The following is an 18,391-nucleotide window of genomic DNA, read 5'->3' on the forward strand; positions in this document are numbered from 1 at the left end:
ATAAGAATAAAATATGATTGTCTTACCCCCTGACCTAAAATTTAGAAAGAGTTCTTTTTCTACCATCATATAATTAACACTGTAATTTATAATCAGGTCAACATAAAATGTACATGCCCTCTATCTACATTGAGCTCCCACTGTGGGTGAAGCCCTGTACCAGGAGGTCAGAAAATAAAATAGGATCAGGGTAATATTAATAGCCTCCATTTCTGAAATATTGTGGACCAGGCAATGAGCTCAGGGCTTACTGACATTAGATCTTTTATTCCATAAAATAGGCACAATTTCTGTGCAGAGGATGAAAAGGAGGAGAAAGAATGGCTACTTTCCTTGTCCAGATCCCATCATTCCCACTCCTTTGTCCACACCACTGCAAGAGTGATCTTTTCTAAACTCAAATTTGATCAAGTCATCCCATTTAAGGCTCTAAAGGTGTCAATTGACTTTACAATGGAGTCCCAGCTCTGTAGTGTGGCTTACAAGGTCCTCCACAGTTTTAACAAAGAGTGCCTACCTTTCCAGCCAGTATGTTCATCCAAGGGAGGGAGCATGATTTGGAGATTTCCCCCTAGGATATTTTAGAGCTATATATGACAGGTGCTCCATCATAGTTTGATGAATGAAAGAATGGTGAAAACTGGGGACTCACCTGATGTTGATACGAAACAGGGCAGAGAGGAGAGAATGACCACAGGGAGAAGAGGAGGCTACAGCAGAAGTCAGGGTCTCAGGTGATGAGGGTCACAGCGGGACTGACATTGGAGAAAACATTAACTATGCTTCCAAAAGAGAAGATTGGTGGAGAGAGGTAAGAGTACCATGGAATGGGAGAGAAAGATGTCAAGACAAGCTAAATTAAGTGTTATCATAAAGCGTTGTAACAGACATCAAGAATGGAAACTGAAAAAAAATGACAATAGAAGTTGGTCAGGAGGATATCAGTGATAATAGAAAAAGTGAAGTGCATCTTAGGGGTAAATACCAAAGCTCTGGTGAGAGAGGCTAACGGAGTCGGGGATTAAGAAGCAAAGGCTGACATATATACAGTTGACCCTTGAACAATGAGGGGTTAGGAGCACAACTCCCATGCAGTTGAAAAATTTGCATACAATTTTTGACTTCCCGAAAAACTTAACTATTAATAGCCACTGTTTGACCAGAAGCCTTGTTGATAACATAAACATTCAAAGAACACATAATTTGTATGTTACATGTATTATATGTTATATTGTTACAATTAAAGTAAGCTACAGAAAAGAAAATGTTATTAAGAAAATCATAAGGCAGGGCACCTGGGTGGCTAAGTCGGTTAAGCGTCTGACTTCCATTTGAGTCATGATTTTGTGGCTGGGGAGTTCGAGTCCCACATCAGGCTCTGGACTGACAGCTCAGAGCCTGGAGCCTGCTTTGAATTCTGTGTCTCCCTCTCTCTCTGCCCCTCCCCCCTCTTTCTCTCTCAAAAATAAATAAACATTAAAAAAATTTTAAAAGAAGGACAATCATAAGGAAGAGAAAATATTTTATAGTAAGTTTATAGTATTTATCAAAAAATCTGGGTATTGGTTCAAACCTGTGTTGTCAATGTTCAACTGTGTAGCTTGGCTTTGTATTCACTCTTTCAAATTCAAAGCAAAAGTATTTTAGACACAACAATTAAATCAAGTTCATAATATATGGTCCTCATGATGCCTTCCAGGAACTAAACCCTTAGGAAATCATCATCTGCTTCAGACTTTTGTTCATTAAAAACTAGAAAACACATAGTATAAACTAAAGGCATCAAGAATTATGTAAAAGGCAGGAGATCTGGCTCAAAGTAAGCTAGAAGAGAAGGATCAGTGGAAAGAGAAAGAGCAGGGACTGTACTGTCGAGAAAAACCTAGACACATGTTCATCAGAAAGCGGAAAAACGAACCAAATGTCACAGTAACATATTATGCAGACGATTCTTCACTCTACTCTGACAACATTTAAAAATCACTTATGTTTAGCTGTTACATAGATAATAATACCAAGGAAATAAGTATTTAATCTTCTATGGTCCATGATGAGAACTTGAGCCCAGAGCATAGAATTCTTATCCATATCATACCTGTTTGATGGATCTATGAACTAGAACAAAGGCCTGACACAACCACACCCCTAGAATTCTAGAGTAAGGAACCTAGAAGGGGTTCTTGAGAGTCCTGTGTTCAGTCATCCTTTTCTGAACAGCTAAATCTCTAGTCTTGCATATTTCCAGAGTCAGAAAACACAAAACAGCTTTCATTGGTCTATTTCCAGAGTGTAATTGTTCTGAAATTCTTATAATTTCTTCTATTATAACAAATATTTGTTTAGCTTTCATCTCTATAAACTGCTTTATGTACTTAAAGACTTAAGAATTGGTCTTTAATCTTTCTTTGTCAGTCTGGGCAACCACAAATTCTTTAAATGTGTCCTCATACATTCCACTTTTCTTTTAATAATTTTCTTCCTCAGCTTTTTTTTCTTTGATAACTTATTGTCAAGTTAGTTTCCATATAATACCCAGTGCTCATCCCCACATCTTCCTTGGCTTTTGAGGCCCTCTGTCCTGATTCATTCTTATTCTCTCTCTCTCTCTCTCTCTCTCTCTCTCTCTCTCCCAGTTTTACTGAAAAATAATTGGCATACATCACTCCATAAGATTAAGGCATATAACATGATGGTTGATTTATATATATATTGTGAAATTATTGCAATAGGTTCAGCTAATATCTGTCTTCTAATTCTCTTGCCTACTCCTTCTCAGTTTCCTTAGGTAGTATCTCTTTCACAATTTAAACAGTGGCATCTGCCCCAGGATTCCCTCTTCCTCAGTATTTCAAAAATATATATCACTTAATACTGTTGTTTCCAAAATAGTATCTCCAAGAATTCTCAAGTATTCTCCTGAGTGTTAAATCTACATTTCCAAACACTTACTGGATGCCTGAAAAGCATCCCACATGACCAAGTGTAACTTCCTCCCAAATCTAGCCACCTCTTGTATTTCCTTTTGAAGGTGTAATAGCATTTTCACCTTGTATCTAAAAATAGAAACTAGAGGGGCACCTAGGTGGCTTAGTCGGATAAGTGACCAACTCTTGGTTTCAGCTCAGGTCATGATCTCAGGGTTCCTGAGCTTGAGCCCCATGTCAGGCTCTGTGTGCTGACAATGTGGACGTAGCCCACTTGAGATTCTCTGTACCCCACCCCCGCTTCTCCTTAGCTTGTACACACACTCTCTCTTTCAAAATAAATAAAAATTAAAAATATTAAAAATAAGAACAGGGGCGCCTGGGTGGCTCAGTCGGTTGAGCGTCTGGCTTCGGCTCAAGTCAGATCTCACGTTCCTGGGTTAGAGCCCCGCGTCAGGGTTTGTGCTGACAGCTAGCTCAGAGCCTGGAGCCTGCTTCCGGTTCTGTGTCTCCTTCTCTCTCTGCCCCTCCCCCTCTCATGCTCTGTCTCTCTGTATCAAAAATAAATTTAAAAAACATTTTTAAAAAGCCCTAGAAATCATATTTGACTCCTCCTCTCCCTCAGGTTCTTCCCTCATCACTAAGTCCTGTCCAGTCTTTAGCTTGACTCTAACCTTTCTTGTAACCTTAAAAGCCACTCTCTTAAGAAAAGCCTTCATTATTTCTCTCCTACACTATAATAGCCTCAAATATATCTACCTGGTTCTAATTCTCCATGCCATTAAAGGGACCACACCTTTCTAAAACAGCCATTGTGATATAATGTAAGTAAATGGGCTTTGTGGGACATGAACATAGATTCAAATCCCAATTTTGGTACCTGCAAGCTGGGTGGCTTAACTTTTCTGAGCTCAATTGCCTAATTTTTTAATGGACAAGGAGCAGGTTGGAGAGAAGTGTTCCAAGATTACTGACAGTTCTAACAATATTCACTAACACATCTCTCATTGATGTATATGAGTATGTACTCATCCATGAAAAAGAGAATTTAAAGCATATTAAAAACAAGCCTTTCAAATATTAAAATTCTAGATTATAGCAAAGTTGCAGGATACAACATTGATACACAAATTCTACTGATTTTTATATACCAGAAATTAACAATTAGAATTTGAAATTTAAAATATAACACTACTTACATTAGCAGCAGAAAAAAATGAAATATATAGGTATAAATCCAACAATATATGTATAAGATCTATACAAAGAAAACTACAAAACTCTGGTGAAAGAAATCAAAGAAGAACTAAATAAATGGAGAGAGAGTCCATGTTCATGGATAGAAAAGAGTCAGTATTGTGATGTCAGTTCTTTCCAACTTGATCTACAGATCCAGTGCAATCCCATTAAAAATCCCAACAAGTTACTTTGTAGATATTCACAAACTGATTCTAAAATTTATATGGAGAGGCAGAAGATCCAGAATAGCCAGCACAATACTGAAAAAGAAGAACAAAATCAGAGGACTGCTACTACCTGACTTCAAGGCTTACTGTAAGTCACAGTAATCAGACAGTTATATTGGTGAAAGAATAAACAAATAGACCAATGGGAAAATAGACATCCCAGAAATAGATCCACACAAATAGAGTCAGCTAATCTTTGACAAAGGATTGAAGGTTATCCAATACAGAAAAGATGGTCTTTTCAGCAAATGGTGCTAGAAAAGTGGACATTCACATGCAAAAAAAAAAGGAATCTAGAAACAGACCTTACACCTATCATAAAACTAACTTGAAATGTATCATAGATATGAATGTAAAATGCAAAACTATAAAAATTCTAGAAGGTAATATAAGAAAATCTAGGTGATCTTAGATTTAGCAATGCATTTTATTTTTTTATTTATTATTGAGAGACAGAGAGAGACAGTGTGAACGGGGGGCAGGGGGGGGTTAGAGAGAGAGAGAGAGAGATATAGAATCTGAAGCAGGCTCCAGGCTCTGAGCTAGCTGTCAGCACAGAGCCTGACATGGGGCTCAAACCCACGAACCTGGAGATCACGACATGAGCTGAAGCCGGACGCTCAACCGACTGAGCCACCCAGGAGCCCCAAGCAATGCATTTAAAAATACAACCAAAGCATGATCCATAGGAGAAAATTTTGATAAGCTGGATTTCATTAAAATTAAAAACATTTGCTCTACAAAAGACAAACCACAGACTAGGAGAAAATATTTGCAAGGCACATATCTGCTGTCTTAATCCATTCAGGTTACTATACCAATACCAGAGATTGGGGTGGTTTATAAACAACAGAAGTCTATTCCTCACAATTCTGGGGGTTCAGAAGTCCAAGATCAAAGTATCAGCAATTTGGTGCCTGGTGAGGACATGTTCTCTGGTTTATAGTCAGGCGTCTTGTTGCTGTGTTCCTACATTGCTGAAGGGGCAAGGGAGTTCTTTGAAGTCTCTTTTATAAGGACTTTAATCCCATTCATGGGTGCACCATCCTCATGATTTAATTGCCCCAAAGGCCTCACCTCCTAATACCATCGCATTGGGGATTAGGTTTCAATATATGAATTTTGGGGGACTATAAACATTCAATCTATAGCATCTGATAAAGGATTAGTATTGAAAATATACAAGAACTGTTACATTTCAACAATAAGAAAACAAACAACCCAATTAAAAGGTGGGCAAAAGAACTGAATACACACTTCATCAAAGAAGATATGCAGATGGTAAATAAGCATATAAATATGTTCAGTGTCAGGTCATTAGAGAATTACAAACTAAAACAACAAGAAAGATATAAGGCACCTTTAAAATGGCTAAAGTACAAAATACCAAATGCCAGTGAGGATGTGGAACAACAGGAAATATTATCCATTGATGGTAGGATTGGTAGACACTTTAGAAGATATTTGACAATTTCCTATAAATCTAAACAGATTCTTACCATATGATCCTAGGTATTTACCCAAATGAGTTAAAAACTTTTATCTACAATAAAACCTGCACGTCAATGTTTATAGTGTCTTTATTCATAATTGCCAAAAATTAGAAGGAAATAACACATACTTCAATAGATGAATGGATAATCAAATTAGTCAGTGATAAAAAGAAATGAGCTAACAAGCAATGAAAAGACACAGAGGAATCTTAAATGCACATTAAGTGAAAGAAGCCAATCTGGGAAGGTTATGTACTATATCACTTTAACTATGCTATTCTGGAAAAGGCAAAACTATACATACAGTAAAAAAAAAAAAAAGCAATGGTTGTCAGGGTTTTGGACAGGGAGCACAAAAGGAAAGAGATGAATAGGTAGAAGACAGATAATTTTTAGGGCAGTGAACTACTTTACATAATACTATAATGGTGAATACATGACATTTTCAAAGCCCATAGAACTATACAACACACAAAATGAACCCTTATGTGAACTATAGGCTTTAGTGTATGTCAATATTTCTTCATCAGGTATAACAAATGTGCCACTCTAACACCAGATGTTAATACGGGAAACAAGAGGAGTGGGTAGTAATATAGGAACTCTTTGTGTACTTCTGGCCAATTTTTCTATAAACACTGCTTTAAAAATAAAGTGTATTATTTTTTAAAAGCATAGGAGGGGGCGCCTGAGTGGCTCAGTTGGTTAAGCATCCAGCTTCGGCTCAGGTCATGATCTCACAGTTAGTGGATTTGAGCCCCGCATCAGGCTCTGTGCTGACAGCTCAGAGCCTGGAGCCTGCTTCAGATTCTGTGTCTCTCTCTCTCTGACCCTCTCCTGCTTGCTCTGTCTCTCTCTCTCTCTCTCTCTCTCTCTCTCTGTCTTTCAAAAATAAATAAAAACATTAAAAATGTATTTTAAAGCAATAGGAGATGAGAAAACAGGGGAAAAAATTAAGGCTTTACTCAGGAGCCAAAGAAGAAAAGGGAGAGTCCAGTGGCCAAGGACAGGACGGGGGTCCAATTGGCTGGAAATAAATTCAGAGAACAGGTGTTCTCTAGGAAGAGGCTTAGAGACAGCATGTTAGGAGCAGCAAAGTTGAACCCAAAGGATAGACACAAGATTTTCAAAGTGATTTTCAAATCTGTATGCTTCTTAGCATCATCTGGTGAGCTTTTAACACTAATGCCTAGGCTGCACCCCAGACAAAGTAAGTTAGGATTTCTGGGGATGGGGCCCAGGCATCAGTCCCCAGGTGATTCTATGTGCAGACAAATTTGAGAACTAGTGACTTAGGGTTAGCCCTCCATATGGTGACTTAACTGAGGGAACAATACTGGTTCAGTGGATTTAGCTGAGCACAGAGGTGAATAAACCTGGGATACAAGGTTAGTGGGCAAGTAAGAATAACACTTACTTATTTAATGTAAGGAACACACTCCTCACAAATGAGACCATGTAATGTTGCCTTACCTATCTGGAGTTCCCCATTGCTTTTTAGGCCTAGAAAGGTCTTGGATTCTCTTCCTAGAAAACAAACTAACAAATACCAGCTGATTAATTCAGAGAGAATGCTTAATAAACATGGTTATATTAGATAACTCCTACTAAAACAAATCCTGTCTTAGGGGGGAAAAACCCAAAGCACTATTTGATATGATCTGAAGAATACTGAAATCTCAAAGTATTCAAAAATATTGTGGACCCAAAATTCTCTCTCCTATAATCATGGCTAATATAGTACATAGTGGAACAAAGACAATAAATATACAATAAAACCAAGAGCTCATTGTCTCCAGAAGACCCCACACACTTAATGGGAAAAACCCTCAATTCTCATATTAATTTGTAAGTGGCTTGATGGCACTAGATTCTGAAGAGATTGTACAGATAAATTTCAGAGAGGATATTTGGCTTTGGGAAAACTACGAAATAGGCAAAATATACTTTGAGTATCACTCAACCCTTTTTCTTCCCTACTCTGCTCCTTTGAACCTTCACTGATTATTCTGAATCTACCCATAGCAGAGTTTGTGCTCACCAAGTATCCAGGTGCTCCTCCACATTCCCAAGCCTCCCTTCAGTTGTTTAGAGCCATGTGAATAGTTACGTCTAACTTCAGCAGAGGTGTTCAGTATCACTTCCAGGGGAACACACTTAAGAGCTAATATGCTGCTCCATTCCCCTTTTCCCCTCTTGCAGTGACTCTGTAAGCCACATATTCTAGATGGTATAAGCAAAAGACAGAAGAGGCCAACCCATCTCACACTCACTGCGACATCTCATACTCACTGTGACATGAGGGAGAACTAAACTTTTATTGCATTAAGTCATTGAGAGGTTTGTATTTTATTTGTTATTGCAGCATTGCCTATCCTATGCAGACTAATACACCACCTATGTTACTGTAGCTCATATTGTAATTATTTATTCACTTGCTTGGAGTTTGAAGGGCCCAGTAAATAACACTTTTTGCCCACAATTAAGAACTAACTAAAAACAGACACAGGAGTCAGGTAAATAGAATAAAAATACTTTTACTATTATTGATTAAATGATATTGATAATAGTTGTATGGGTCCCTGACAATCCTGAATTGAACTTGTCCTCCAAAGCTGCAAGCCACCCCCTGTAGGGGCTGAGTTTGTTATGTGACAAAGAACAGATCACAGAGATCACAGATCCCAAAGAAATCAGATCCAGAGGGGCCAGTTCTCTCTCTCTTTCAATTCCATCAAACAGAAGTTATTTCCATCCCTCTCAGGAGTCTAATTAAGGGATAATAAGGTAAGAAGTCAGGAAAATTACTCAAAGGAAGTACTTCTATGTACAAAAAAAAAAAGCATTTTTCCTAAAATTCACCTGAACTCTTTAATAGACTTTTTTTTTCCTTTTAGTTTCAAGTTTCTGTTTCAATTCCAATTAACATACAGTGTTACAGGGGAGAGGGCTGCTATTTAAAATAGGGTGGTCAAAGAAGGCACTACTGAGCAGATTATATTTGAACAATGACTAGCTATACAGATTTTTCAAGGGAAGATCTTCCCATTCCAATGGTTAATTAGCAAGAGCAAAGGCCCTGGGGTAGAAGCATGCCCCAGAAAAATAATAGGAGGCCAGCATGGTCAGCCTCATCTATAAAGGAAAGTAACTATATCCATCTCAAAGGGTTGCATACCTAGCAACTTCTAATCATGGAGTAGGGATTCAATAAATGTTAGTTCCTTTTTCTTTCCCACCCACAACACCTAGTATGAAACCCTGTATGTAGTCAATGCTCAGCAAATGCTAATTGAGTTGAACTGAATCAGGATTTGATTGTTTAAAATACAAACTCAGTTTAAATGCCTTATAAGGGAAAATCAGTAAACTATCAGTAAGCTTTTATCTTACTGAACTTGAAGAGGTTTCTAGATAAAATACAGACTTGAAGGTAGTAAAAATGGTAACCCACATCCACATTTTTCTCCCCAATGCCTAATACTCTGGATGCTTCTAGTTTCCCCCTTTGCTATTGCAAGCAACCTATCTGCATTTTGTCCCTCAGGTCTCTGCTGCTTAATCCAAGAGTTCCCAGCCTGAAGTTCTCAAATACTTAAGGGATCTACGAAGATAATAATGGGAGTCCACAACCTTTAGAATATTTCGAAAGGACATCTTATACTATCCACAGACTGTAAGGGCTACCTCAAATACCAAGTTTGTTTCTGAATTATACCCTCTCCATGTTACCTCATACTGATAGGAGACTCTAAAACTTACATCTGTCCTTCATTTAAAAAAAATTAACAAATGTAGTTTGTTTTGTGAGCAATAACAAAAAAATCTTTCAAAACATGAGATTATGGTCATGGATAGAGATAACTAAAAGGTACTTTGGTGGTAAAATGTTTGGGATAAGATGCAACCCTCAAGCCATGCCTTTTAATATCTTAGAAACAATGAAGATACTGTCCATTGTCAGAAAAAAAAAAAGCTACATCCATATTCAACAGAAGAAGGGCTTCATCATGTAAGCACCACGTGAGCCCTGCCGAGAGAGCCTGAGCCAACTTTCCAGGGAGGGTGGCTAGGTGTAGGAAAAAGAAAGCCAGAGTTGCAGATGAAACATCTTATACACATTAATCTTTTAAAACAAGTTAGCTCTGGCTTCCATCATCACTTCCAAGCCAAGGTTTCCCTTGCTACCTTTTTCTTCACTAGCTAAATAATGTTTTTTTAATGTATCATTTTATAGACTAATGACAGTTTCCTAGTTTATTCCTATAGATACTTATTTTTTTAATGTTTTTTATTTATTTTTGAGAGACAGTGTGAGCAGGGGAGGGTCAGAGAGAGAGGGAGACACAGAATCCGAAGCAGGCTCCAGTCTCTGAGCTGTCAGCACAGAACCTGACCTGGTGCTTGAACCCACGGACTTTGAGATCATTACCTGAGCCGAAGCTGGATGCTTAACCGACTGAGCCACCCAGGCGCCCCTCCTATAGACACTTTAATTGGGTTGTTACTTCAATTGAAAATATCTCATTAACATTCGCTTCTTCTGTGTGGAGGTCTGACTAACACCTGTCCTCTTCATTCACTTCTTGTGTATTATGTCACCACAACTACATCGCCACCCTATCTCTTCATCTTAACACAGGTTTCCCCCTTCTTTCATGTCTTGCATTACCTCACAATGTCTAGTCATGGTCCTGTGCAGAAACAAAAGAATGTGGTTGAAGGATTTTCACATTTGAAGGCAGATTTTTTTTAATAGTTTATTGTCAAATTGGTTTCCATACAACACCCAGTACTCTTCCCCACAAGTGCCCTCCTCCATCACCGCCACCTCTTTTCCCCTCTCCCCCTTTCCTTTCAACCCTCAGTTCGTTTTCAGTATTCAGTAGTCTCTCAGTTTTGTGTCCCTCTCTCTCCCCAACTCTCTTTCCCTCTTCCCCTCCCTCTGGTCCTCCATTAGGTTTCTCCTGCTCTCCTGTTAGACCTATGAGTACAAACATATGGTATCTATCTGAAGGCAGATTTTTTTAAATGAGGATTACATTGCTGTCTCATGTCTTCATTGATTATTAGCCTCCTATAGTTTGCCAATAGCTCAGAAAGTTTCTGAATCCTTACCTTGGGTGCAGAACAATAAATATACCTTAATATAGCAATAATTATAGAAATGATTACAGGTCTGAAGTGACTGGGTACTACAAACAATTCTCTCAGCCAAAATGTTCTTCTACTTTTAACTATGTTGTTTATAGTCAAAAAATATTTTCTTTCATAACAATCAGGCACATCATATTTGTTTAACAATAATTTTTTTGTCAGTGGGGACAGGATTAAATAATAATGATAGCACAATTTCCTCATAGGATCAAGCTAAATTACTCAGTGAAAGAAAAGCAAAAAGTGGTATAACAAAAGGAACAAAAATATGTTTTTTAAAAAAATACTTCTTCACAGTTCTTTTTTAAGTATAAAAACTTATCAGGTATAAACTATTTCACTGTGTGCTTAGCCCCATTAGAGTCTGCTTACCCTGCGTACATTTATTTGAAGTAACGTGGTATGTTAAGTGGGCACTTGGTGGTACTCAGTAAATGTTGGTTCTACCAGCTCTTCTAACTCAGCCACCGTATGACCTTGGGAAGGTGACATAATTTCTCTGAGTTTCATTTTCTCTCAGTGAAATCTAGTTGATTATATTTGTCCTATAAACTTCTCAGGAGTCTTGTGAGAAAAGAGAATTATGTTTTAATGCAAAGAATTACATAAAGATAAGGTAGTGGTATTTACTGCCTGGAAGAGTCAAGAGGGGAAAAGAAACAAACTAGAAAACAAAGCAAATAAGAAATCCAAAAGAGTTGGGGCATCTGGATGGCTCAGTCATTTAAACGTCCAATTTTTGGTCTCAGCTCAGGTCATGATCTCATTGTTTCGTGGGTTTGAGTCCCATGTTGGGCTCTGTGCTGTCAGCACAAAGCATGCTTGGGATTCTCTCTCTCACCCTCTCTTTCTCTGCCCTTCCCCCCACTTGTGCTGTCTCTGTCTCTCTCAAAATAAATTTAAAAAAAAAAAAAAAATTTTATCCAAGAGTCTAAATAATAACAATAAATGTAAATGTTAAACAATAATTATTTTAAAAATGGATACAAATAAAATTATTATTATCATTTACTTCTCATCCATATGAGTCACTGATATGAATCATTGGTTTTTCTCTTTAATGATTCTACTCTGTTATCTCTTCTAGCTCCATCTCAGCCAAATAAAGAGGAAGCATCACTTGTTCAGGAGGCATTTATTTTGTGCACTGTAGGTACAATTTCTTTTTTCCATGCAGAAATTTCATTAGCCATTGTACTTGAAATAGAAATGAGGGTAGGTTGGGATACATTGACCTGGAGCTTCACAAAATCTGTGACATGAGATTGTCAGCACAGCATCCCAAGTCCCTGAAAGGTTCAGACCTGCCATGTACATACACCTAGTATTTAGCAAACAAGTAAAACACTGAGTTTTCTAAGGTGAGTTTTCTTACATCTCCATCTTCTTCCCCCATTGCACTTCTTAATGATTTTATGTCTCTTCTTTCCTTTTTACTTTGGAATTGTCATTAGAAAAGTGCCTTATGACCAAGAAAAAGTGCAGGAACCCCTAAGATAGGCTTTCCCTTCAGATGCCCCAGATTGAGTCTGCACCATCAGCGTTAGAGTCTGGGAAAATAGTACTACACCTACAATCTTACCATTTCCTTGCAATGCCACAGGGACCAAGATCTATAAAAAGAAAAGTAAAAGCAAACATTAGATTCAATAAGAATCAAAGACATGATAAAGACAGCATCACAAATCAATAGAAAAATAGACTGTGAAAAATATCTAGAGGAACGGCCAAATTAAATATGTCACACCATGTACCAGAATAAGCCACAAGTAAATCAAGGAGTTAAATATTTTTTTAAAAATTGAATTAGAAGGACGCCTGGGTGGCTCTGTCGTTCAAGCATCTGACTCTTGATTTTGTCTCAGGTCATGATCTCAGGTTTGTGGGACTGAGCTCTGTGCACTGTCAGTGCAGAGCCTGCTTGGGATTCTCTCTCTCCCTCTCTCTGCCCTTCCCCCTGCTCTCAAAAATAAATAAATATTTGTTAAAAAATTGAATTAGAGCAAAAATAAGAGAATATCTACTTAATCACTGGATTTTCATCTGAGTTAAAGGCAACAAAAGATGTAGAGGAAAAAGATAAATAGATTAAAATATTTAAAACTTAAAACTTCTGTGTGCCAAAATTAAAACTTAAAGAGGAAATGAAAATATTTGGCAACAATATGACAAAGGGATAATAGTCTTAATACCTGAAGATTATGAAAGTGTAGATGAATAAGAAAAACACCAAGGTATGTGTCAAAAGTTGAATGGACAAAGGATAGAAACTGAATTCATATATGGAGACATAAAACATATATGAAGACATAAAGACATATAAAGATGTATTTATAAGACATAAATAAAAAAAGTTTATGTTAGCTTATAATCAAAACAATGTAAGTAAAGGATGAGATTTTTTTTAAACTATAAAATTAGCAAAAAATTTTTGCAAAGGATAATGGAATTACTCGATTTCAGGTCACGTCATGATATTGCAGCTTTTGAGTTCAAGCCCCAGGTCAGGTTCCTTGCTCTGTGCTGACAGCATGGAGCCTGCTTGGAATTCTCTCTCTCCCCTTTTCTCTCTGCTCCTCCCCTGATTACATTTTTTTCTCTCTCTCAAAATAAATAAATTTATTTTTAAAAAGAAGAGTAAAATGAGATGAGTATTTTTGTGTACTGCTGGTAGAAATCTAAACTAGCATACTTTATGAAAAATAATTTGGCAGCATAAGTCAGCGATGTTTATTTATATTCCTTAATCTAATTCTACCTGTAGAAATGTACCCTAAAGAAATGATTCCAAGCATAGGCAAAAATGTATGCACAAAAGTGTTCATTGCTGCATCAGTGAAAAATTGGATACACCTGAAATGTCCAAAACTGAAGAAATGGTTAAGCAAATTAAAGATCATGTTTAGGTTTTTTTATAAATGTGGGGAAATGTAAGCGATCACACAGGCCAAGCTATTAAAGGCCTATTATAATAGGCCACAGAAGGACAGACTGTTCCAGACAATTTCTTCTTGGAATTTTTAATCATATCTGAGACTTCTGAAATACCATTTCCTACCCTCTGAAGTGTTTTGGGTAAAGAAAAGGGAGTGTTCTCTGGCATCAGACAAACATGACTCAACCCCCAGTTCTGTGACTCAGATCTACAACCCTGGATAAATTTACCTTCTCTGAGACTCAGTGTCCCTTCTCAGATAGGAGGGTTATACGTGTGTCTGTATAAAGGCTAGTGACATATATGTAAAGTATTCTGCAAATAGTAGATGAATGGTAGTCAGAATTACTAGTTACTACTTTTGTGTATCAAGGTGGGAGCACTGCAGGAAACACAGCAACTGATTGGGCTCCTACAATGTGTAACAGGATGCCAGTGCTGAGAGAATGAAAATGAGCAGGACATGTTTACGTCTGGAGGAGTTTATAGCAGAGTAGGAGATAGGCTACAAACTTGAAAAAAAAAAAAAGTAAATGGAATTTTTGAATTGGGATATTTTCTATTACTCTACTTTTTTTTAATGTTTACTTATCTTGGAGTGTCTGGGTGGCTCAGTTGGTTAGGCATCCGACTTCAGTTCAGGTCATGATATCATAGTTTGTGGGTTTGAGCCCCATGTTGGGCTCTGTACTGACAGCTCAGAGCCTGGAGCCTGCTTGAGATTTTGTGTCTCCCTCTCTCTCTGCCCCTTCCCTTCTCATGCTCTGTCTCTCTCAGTCTCTCAAAAATAAATGTTTAAAAATTTAAAAAAAAATTTTTTTTAATGTTTACTTATCTTGAGGGGGGTCGGAGGGGCAGAGAGAGAGGGAGAGCGAATCCCAAACAGGCTCCACACTCAGTGTAGAGCCTCACACGGGGCTCAATCCCACAAACCATGCGTGAGATCATGACCTGAAAGGAAATCAAGAGTCAGATGCTCAACCTACTAAGCCACCCAGGAGTCTCCTATTGTTCTACTTTTTAAAACTAAACTGACTCAGGCCTAAGGAAAAGGCAAGAGTAGTCCTCCAAAAACACCCCTTGTGCCCAGCCATGCTGTCACTTATGACAGATGCAACACTGTCCCGTGGACTTTTCACGTATACCAAGCTTGGTTTCCAGCCACACACAGGTCAGAAAGTCAGTATAACACTGAATAAATCCTAAAAACACCTGTGCAAATACTGATACTATGAATGAATAACACTTTTCCTATTGCTCTTTCATAGTAGTTTCTCCCACAGGTAGAGATTGCACTCTTATTTTGGAAATACTTTTGGTGTTATCTTACCAACTGGTGGGATAGAATAGCTCTCAGGTGGCTATTGTTAGCTAATGTCCCAAACAAGGCTGGGTCACAATCGTTTCCAAACTAGAATCACCCTGGAATCTTTTAAAAATTTTAGGGCCCAGGGGCACCTGAATAGCTCAGTTGGTTAAGCATCTGACTTTAGATCAGGCCATGATCTCATGGTTCATGGGTTTGAGCCCTGCATCAGACTCTTTGCTGTCAGCACAGAGCCTGCTGCAGATTTTGTCTCCCCCGCTCTCTCTGCCCCTCCCCTGCTCACTTCGTCTCTCAAAAATAAATGCATATTAAAAAAAATTGTAGTGCCCAGGCCACACCCTAGACCAATTAAATCCACAATCTTTGGAAGTGGAACACAAGCACTGGTATTTTTCAAAGCAGACAAGTTTGGGCTCTACTACAATATTGCTTAATGAGTAAAGCTACTGGCTCTGGAATCAGACAACCTGGAACCAAATCCTGGCTCTAACCAGGAGAGAGAGGGAAAGCATTTCAGACAGAAGAAATGGCACTGGGGTGGGATCAAGCAAAAGACACAGTAGGGCAGTTGGTCGGGGTGTCTGGAGGGAAGGGAGAGGACAGCAGAATCTGTGGTTGAGCCCTGCCAGAGTTTGGCTACCAGGAGGAAGCCCTCAAAGGAGTTTGAGGAAAATGACGAATAGCATCTCCCTCTAAGAGATAATCAGAACATTATGGCTGTGTTATGCCCCGTCAATGTCTGTGTTTTATTCTGTATTTTACTCTGTACCACACAAACCACATCACACATGTTGCCACCTCCAGCAAAAAATAAGATGATCGAAGCCATTTGATGGAGAAGGCTGCCATCTGCTGGGAGAAAGCATGACTAAATCTTTTCTTCCCTGACAGCAGCAACGAATTTGTAACATGGCAAGGACGAATAAAGTAGAGCTGTTCTCCACTTTGTCCTCTACCCTGCCTCCTAAGGAGCCCATGTTTGAGATGTTCAGCCTCTAGTCCTGGGTTGTACCGAATGGTATACAACCGACCTACAAAGTAAAGCCAGGAAGCACATCTCAGAATAGATCTAGGGGGCACAGGAAGAGAGGCTAAGAGAGAGGCAAGGTGGAGTTTGGGAGAAATAGGAAAGGTATTTCTGGAGATTAGCTGTCATGATGATTGGGACTTGGGAAGAGAAATGCCTCAAGAGCATTTCAGCAGGTTTTGCTCTATGTATCCCTTCCAGGTACTTCAGTAAGAGACCTACTCTATTTTTCAAGGCTTTTTGAAGTAAAATTTGTGCTTGTTTTGTGTACACTATTGTTTTGGAGATTGGTCTTGAAGCAGTCCACTTCTCTTTTGAATATGACTATGTAAACAGTGGGATGTTCTTTGACACGACGTAATAAGCTATGTGATCTATTACTACTGTTCATTCTTCTGCTCCTCTCATAGGCATGGCTCCCTAGCACTGTGCACCCCACTGCCTTAGCTCAGCATCATTGGACAACAGATAGGAGGGTGTGGGAAAGGGTTTTGCTTGAAGGGGGAAAGGCAGAGGCAGGAAAAAGGGCAAGTCCTTCCATTTGGTTAAGCCGTAACAATGATGACAACAAAAACCAGGGACTTCTGTGCAAACTAGAGCTCAAAACTAGCAATTGGGTGACATATTTTCTCAAATTTTAAATTTATTTTTCATGTTCATTTTTACCCAGTTTCATCTATGTTGAAGATAGCACTGGCAACTAGGTAGCTGCTAAGAAAGCTGGATTTATAGCCCACATGAGGGGTGCCTGGGTGGCTCTGTCACTCAAGCCTCAGACTCTTGATTCTGGCTCAATCATGATCTCAGAGTCATGAGCTTGTGGTTGGGAGATCGAGTCCCACGTTGGACTTTGTGGAGCCTGCTTAAGATTTTCTCTCTCTCCCTCTGTCCCTCTCCCTGGCTTAAGCTCTCTCTAAATAAAAATAAATAAATAAAATAAATTTTAAAAACACTTTATAACTCACACCAAACACCAGGATAAATTCCAAATGTATCAAAGATTTAAATGTTTTTAAAAAGATTATAAAAGAAGACAAATGGGCAATTCCTTCATAACCTAGAAGTGGAGGAAGGACTTTCTAATATGATTCCATACAGAAGCCATAAAAGAAATAGACTGATATCAGAAAGACTGCTAAATGTTACTATAAAACTTTTTTTCATGGCAAAATAAAACAAAATACAAATAGTCAAAGACAAAGAGACCACCAACAAATAGAAAAAATAGGTCATACATATTCCAGACAAAGGGCTAATCTTGGAAGTAAGAAAAATACCTAGCAAGTCAAAAGGAAAATAGGCAAGGAACATGAAAAAATATGTATCAAAAAAGATGCTTAATATCATTCAGATAGTAAGATAAAGGCAGATTAAAGCTTAATTGACATACTAGTTTTTCATCAGTTAGATTTTCAAAAAGCAAGTAGCTCCACCACAAACTATAGGGGTGAGGCTACAAAGATGCCCACTTCCATTGCTCATGGGCATCAACTCCCGTGGAGGGTGATTTTGTTAAACCAAAGTTCCATATGTATTTACCCTTCAGTAATCCCACTTCTGGAAATCTATTCTACAGATATACCCACCTGCATGACGTGTACTAAATGACATCATGTACAGGTTTATCTATTAAAGCATTGCTTGTAATAGAAACATCCTGGAAACAAACAAGGTGTTAAACTAGTAGTGACACAACTATGTAATAAAATATGGGTCATCTGCTTTTGTTTTAAAAAAAAAACTCTATATGTAATTATATGGGAAGATACACTGTCAAGTAAAGAGTGAAGAACAGTATGGCTTATGCTATCCTTTGGTAAGAAAGGTAGAACACACACATAAGCTTATTCAGTATTTTCTTATATGTATATAAAGATGCATAGAAATGAATAAAAGAGGTTACTTATAATGGGGGAGAGGGGCGCCTGGGTGGCTCATTCAGTTAACTGTCCAACTTCAGCTCAGGGAATGATCTCACAGTCCGTGGGTTTGAGCCCCACGTTGGGCTTTGCACTGACAGTTCAGAGCTTGGAGTCAGCTTCAAATTCTGTGTCTCCCTTTC

General features: G+C 38.3%; 1 protein-coding gene across 1 annotated transcript in view; it reads right to left on the reverse strand.

The window, feature by feature from the left end:
- Positions 1 to 18,391, reverse strand: part of THEGL (theg spermatid protein like) — a 44,577-nt gene that overhangs the window by 16,871 nt on the left and 9,315 nt on the right. Inside the window, exons 2-3 of the mRNA XM_029931850.1 lie at positions 12,623 to 12,653; positions 7,357 to 7,422 (exon numbers count right to left, since the gene is read on the reverse strand). Of these exons, the coding sequence (XP_029787710.1) occupies positions 7,357 to 7,422; positions 12,623 to 12,653 (97 nt within the window). The remainder of the gene's footprint in view (positions 1 to 7,356; positions 7,423 to 12,622; positions 12,654 to 18,391) is intronic.

Source organism: Suricata suricatta, chromosome 1 (genome assembly GCF_006229205.1).
Source record: "Suricata suricatta isolate VVHF042 chromosome 1, meerkat_22Aug2017_6uvM2_HiC, whole genome shotgun sequence".
NCBI lineage: Eukaryota > Metazoa > Chordata > Mammalia > Carnivora > Herpestidae > Suricata > Suricata suricatta.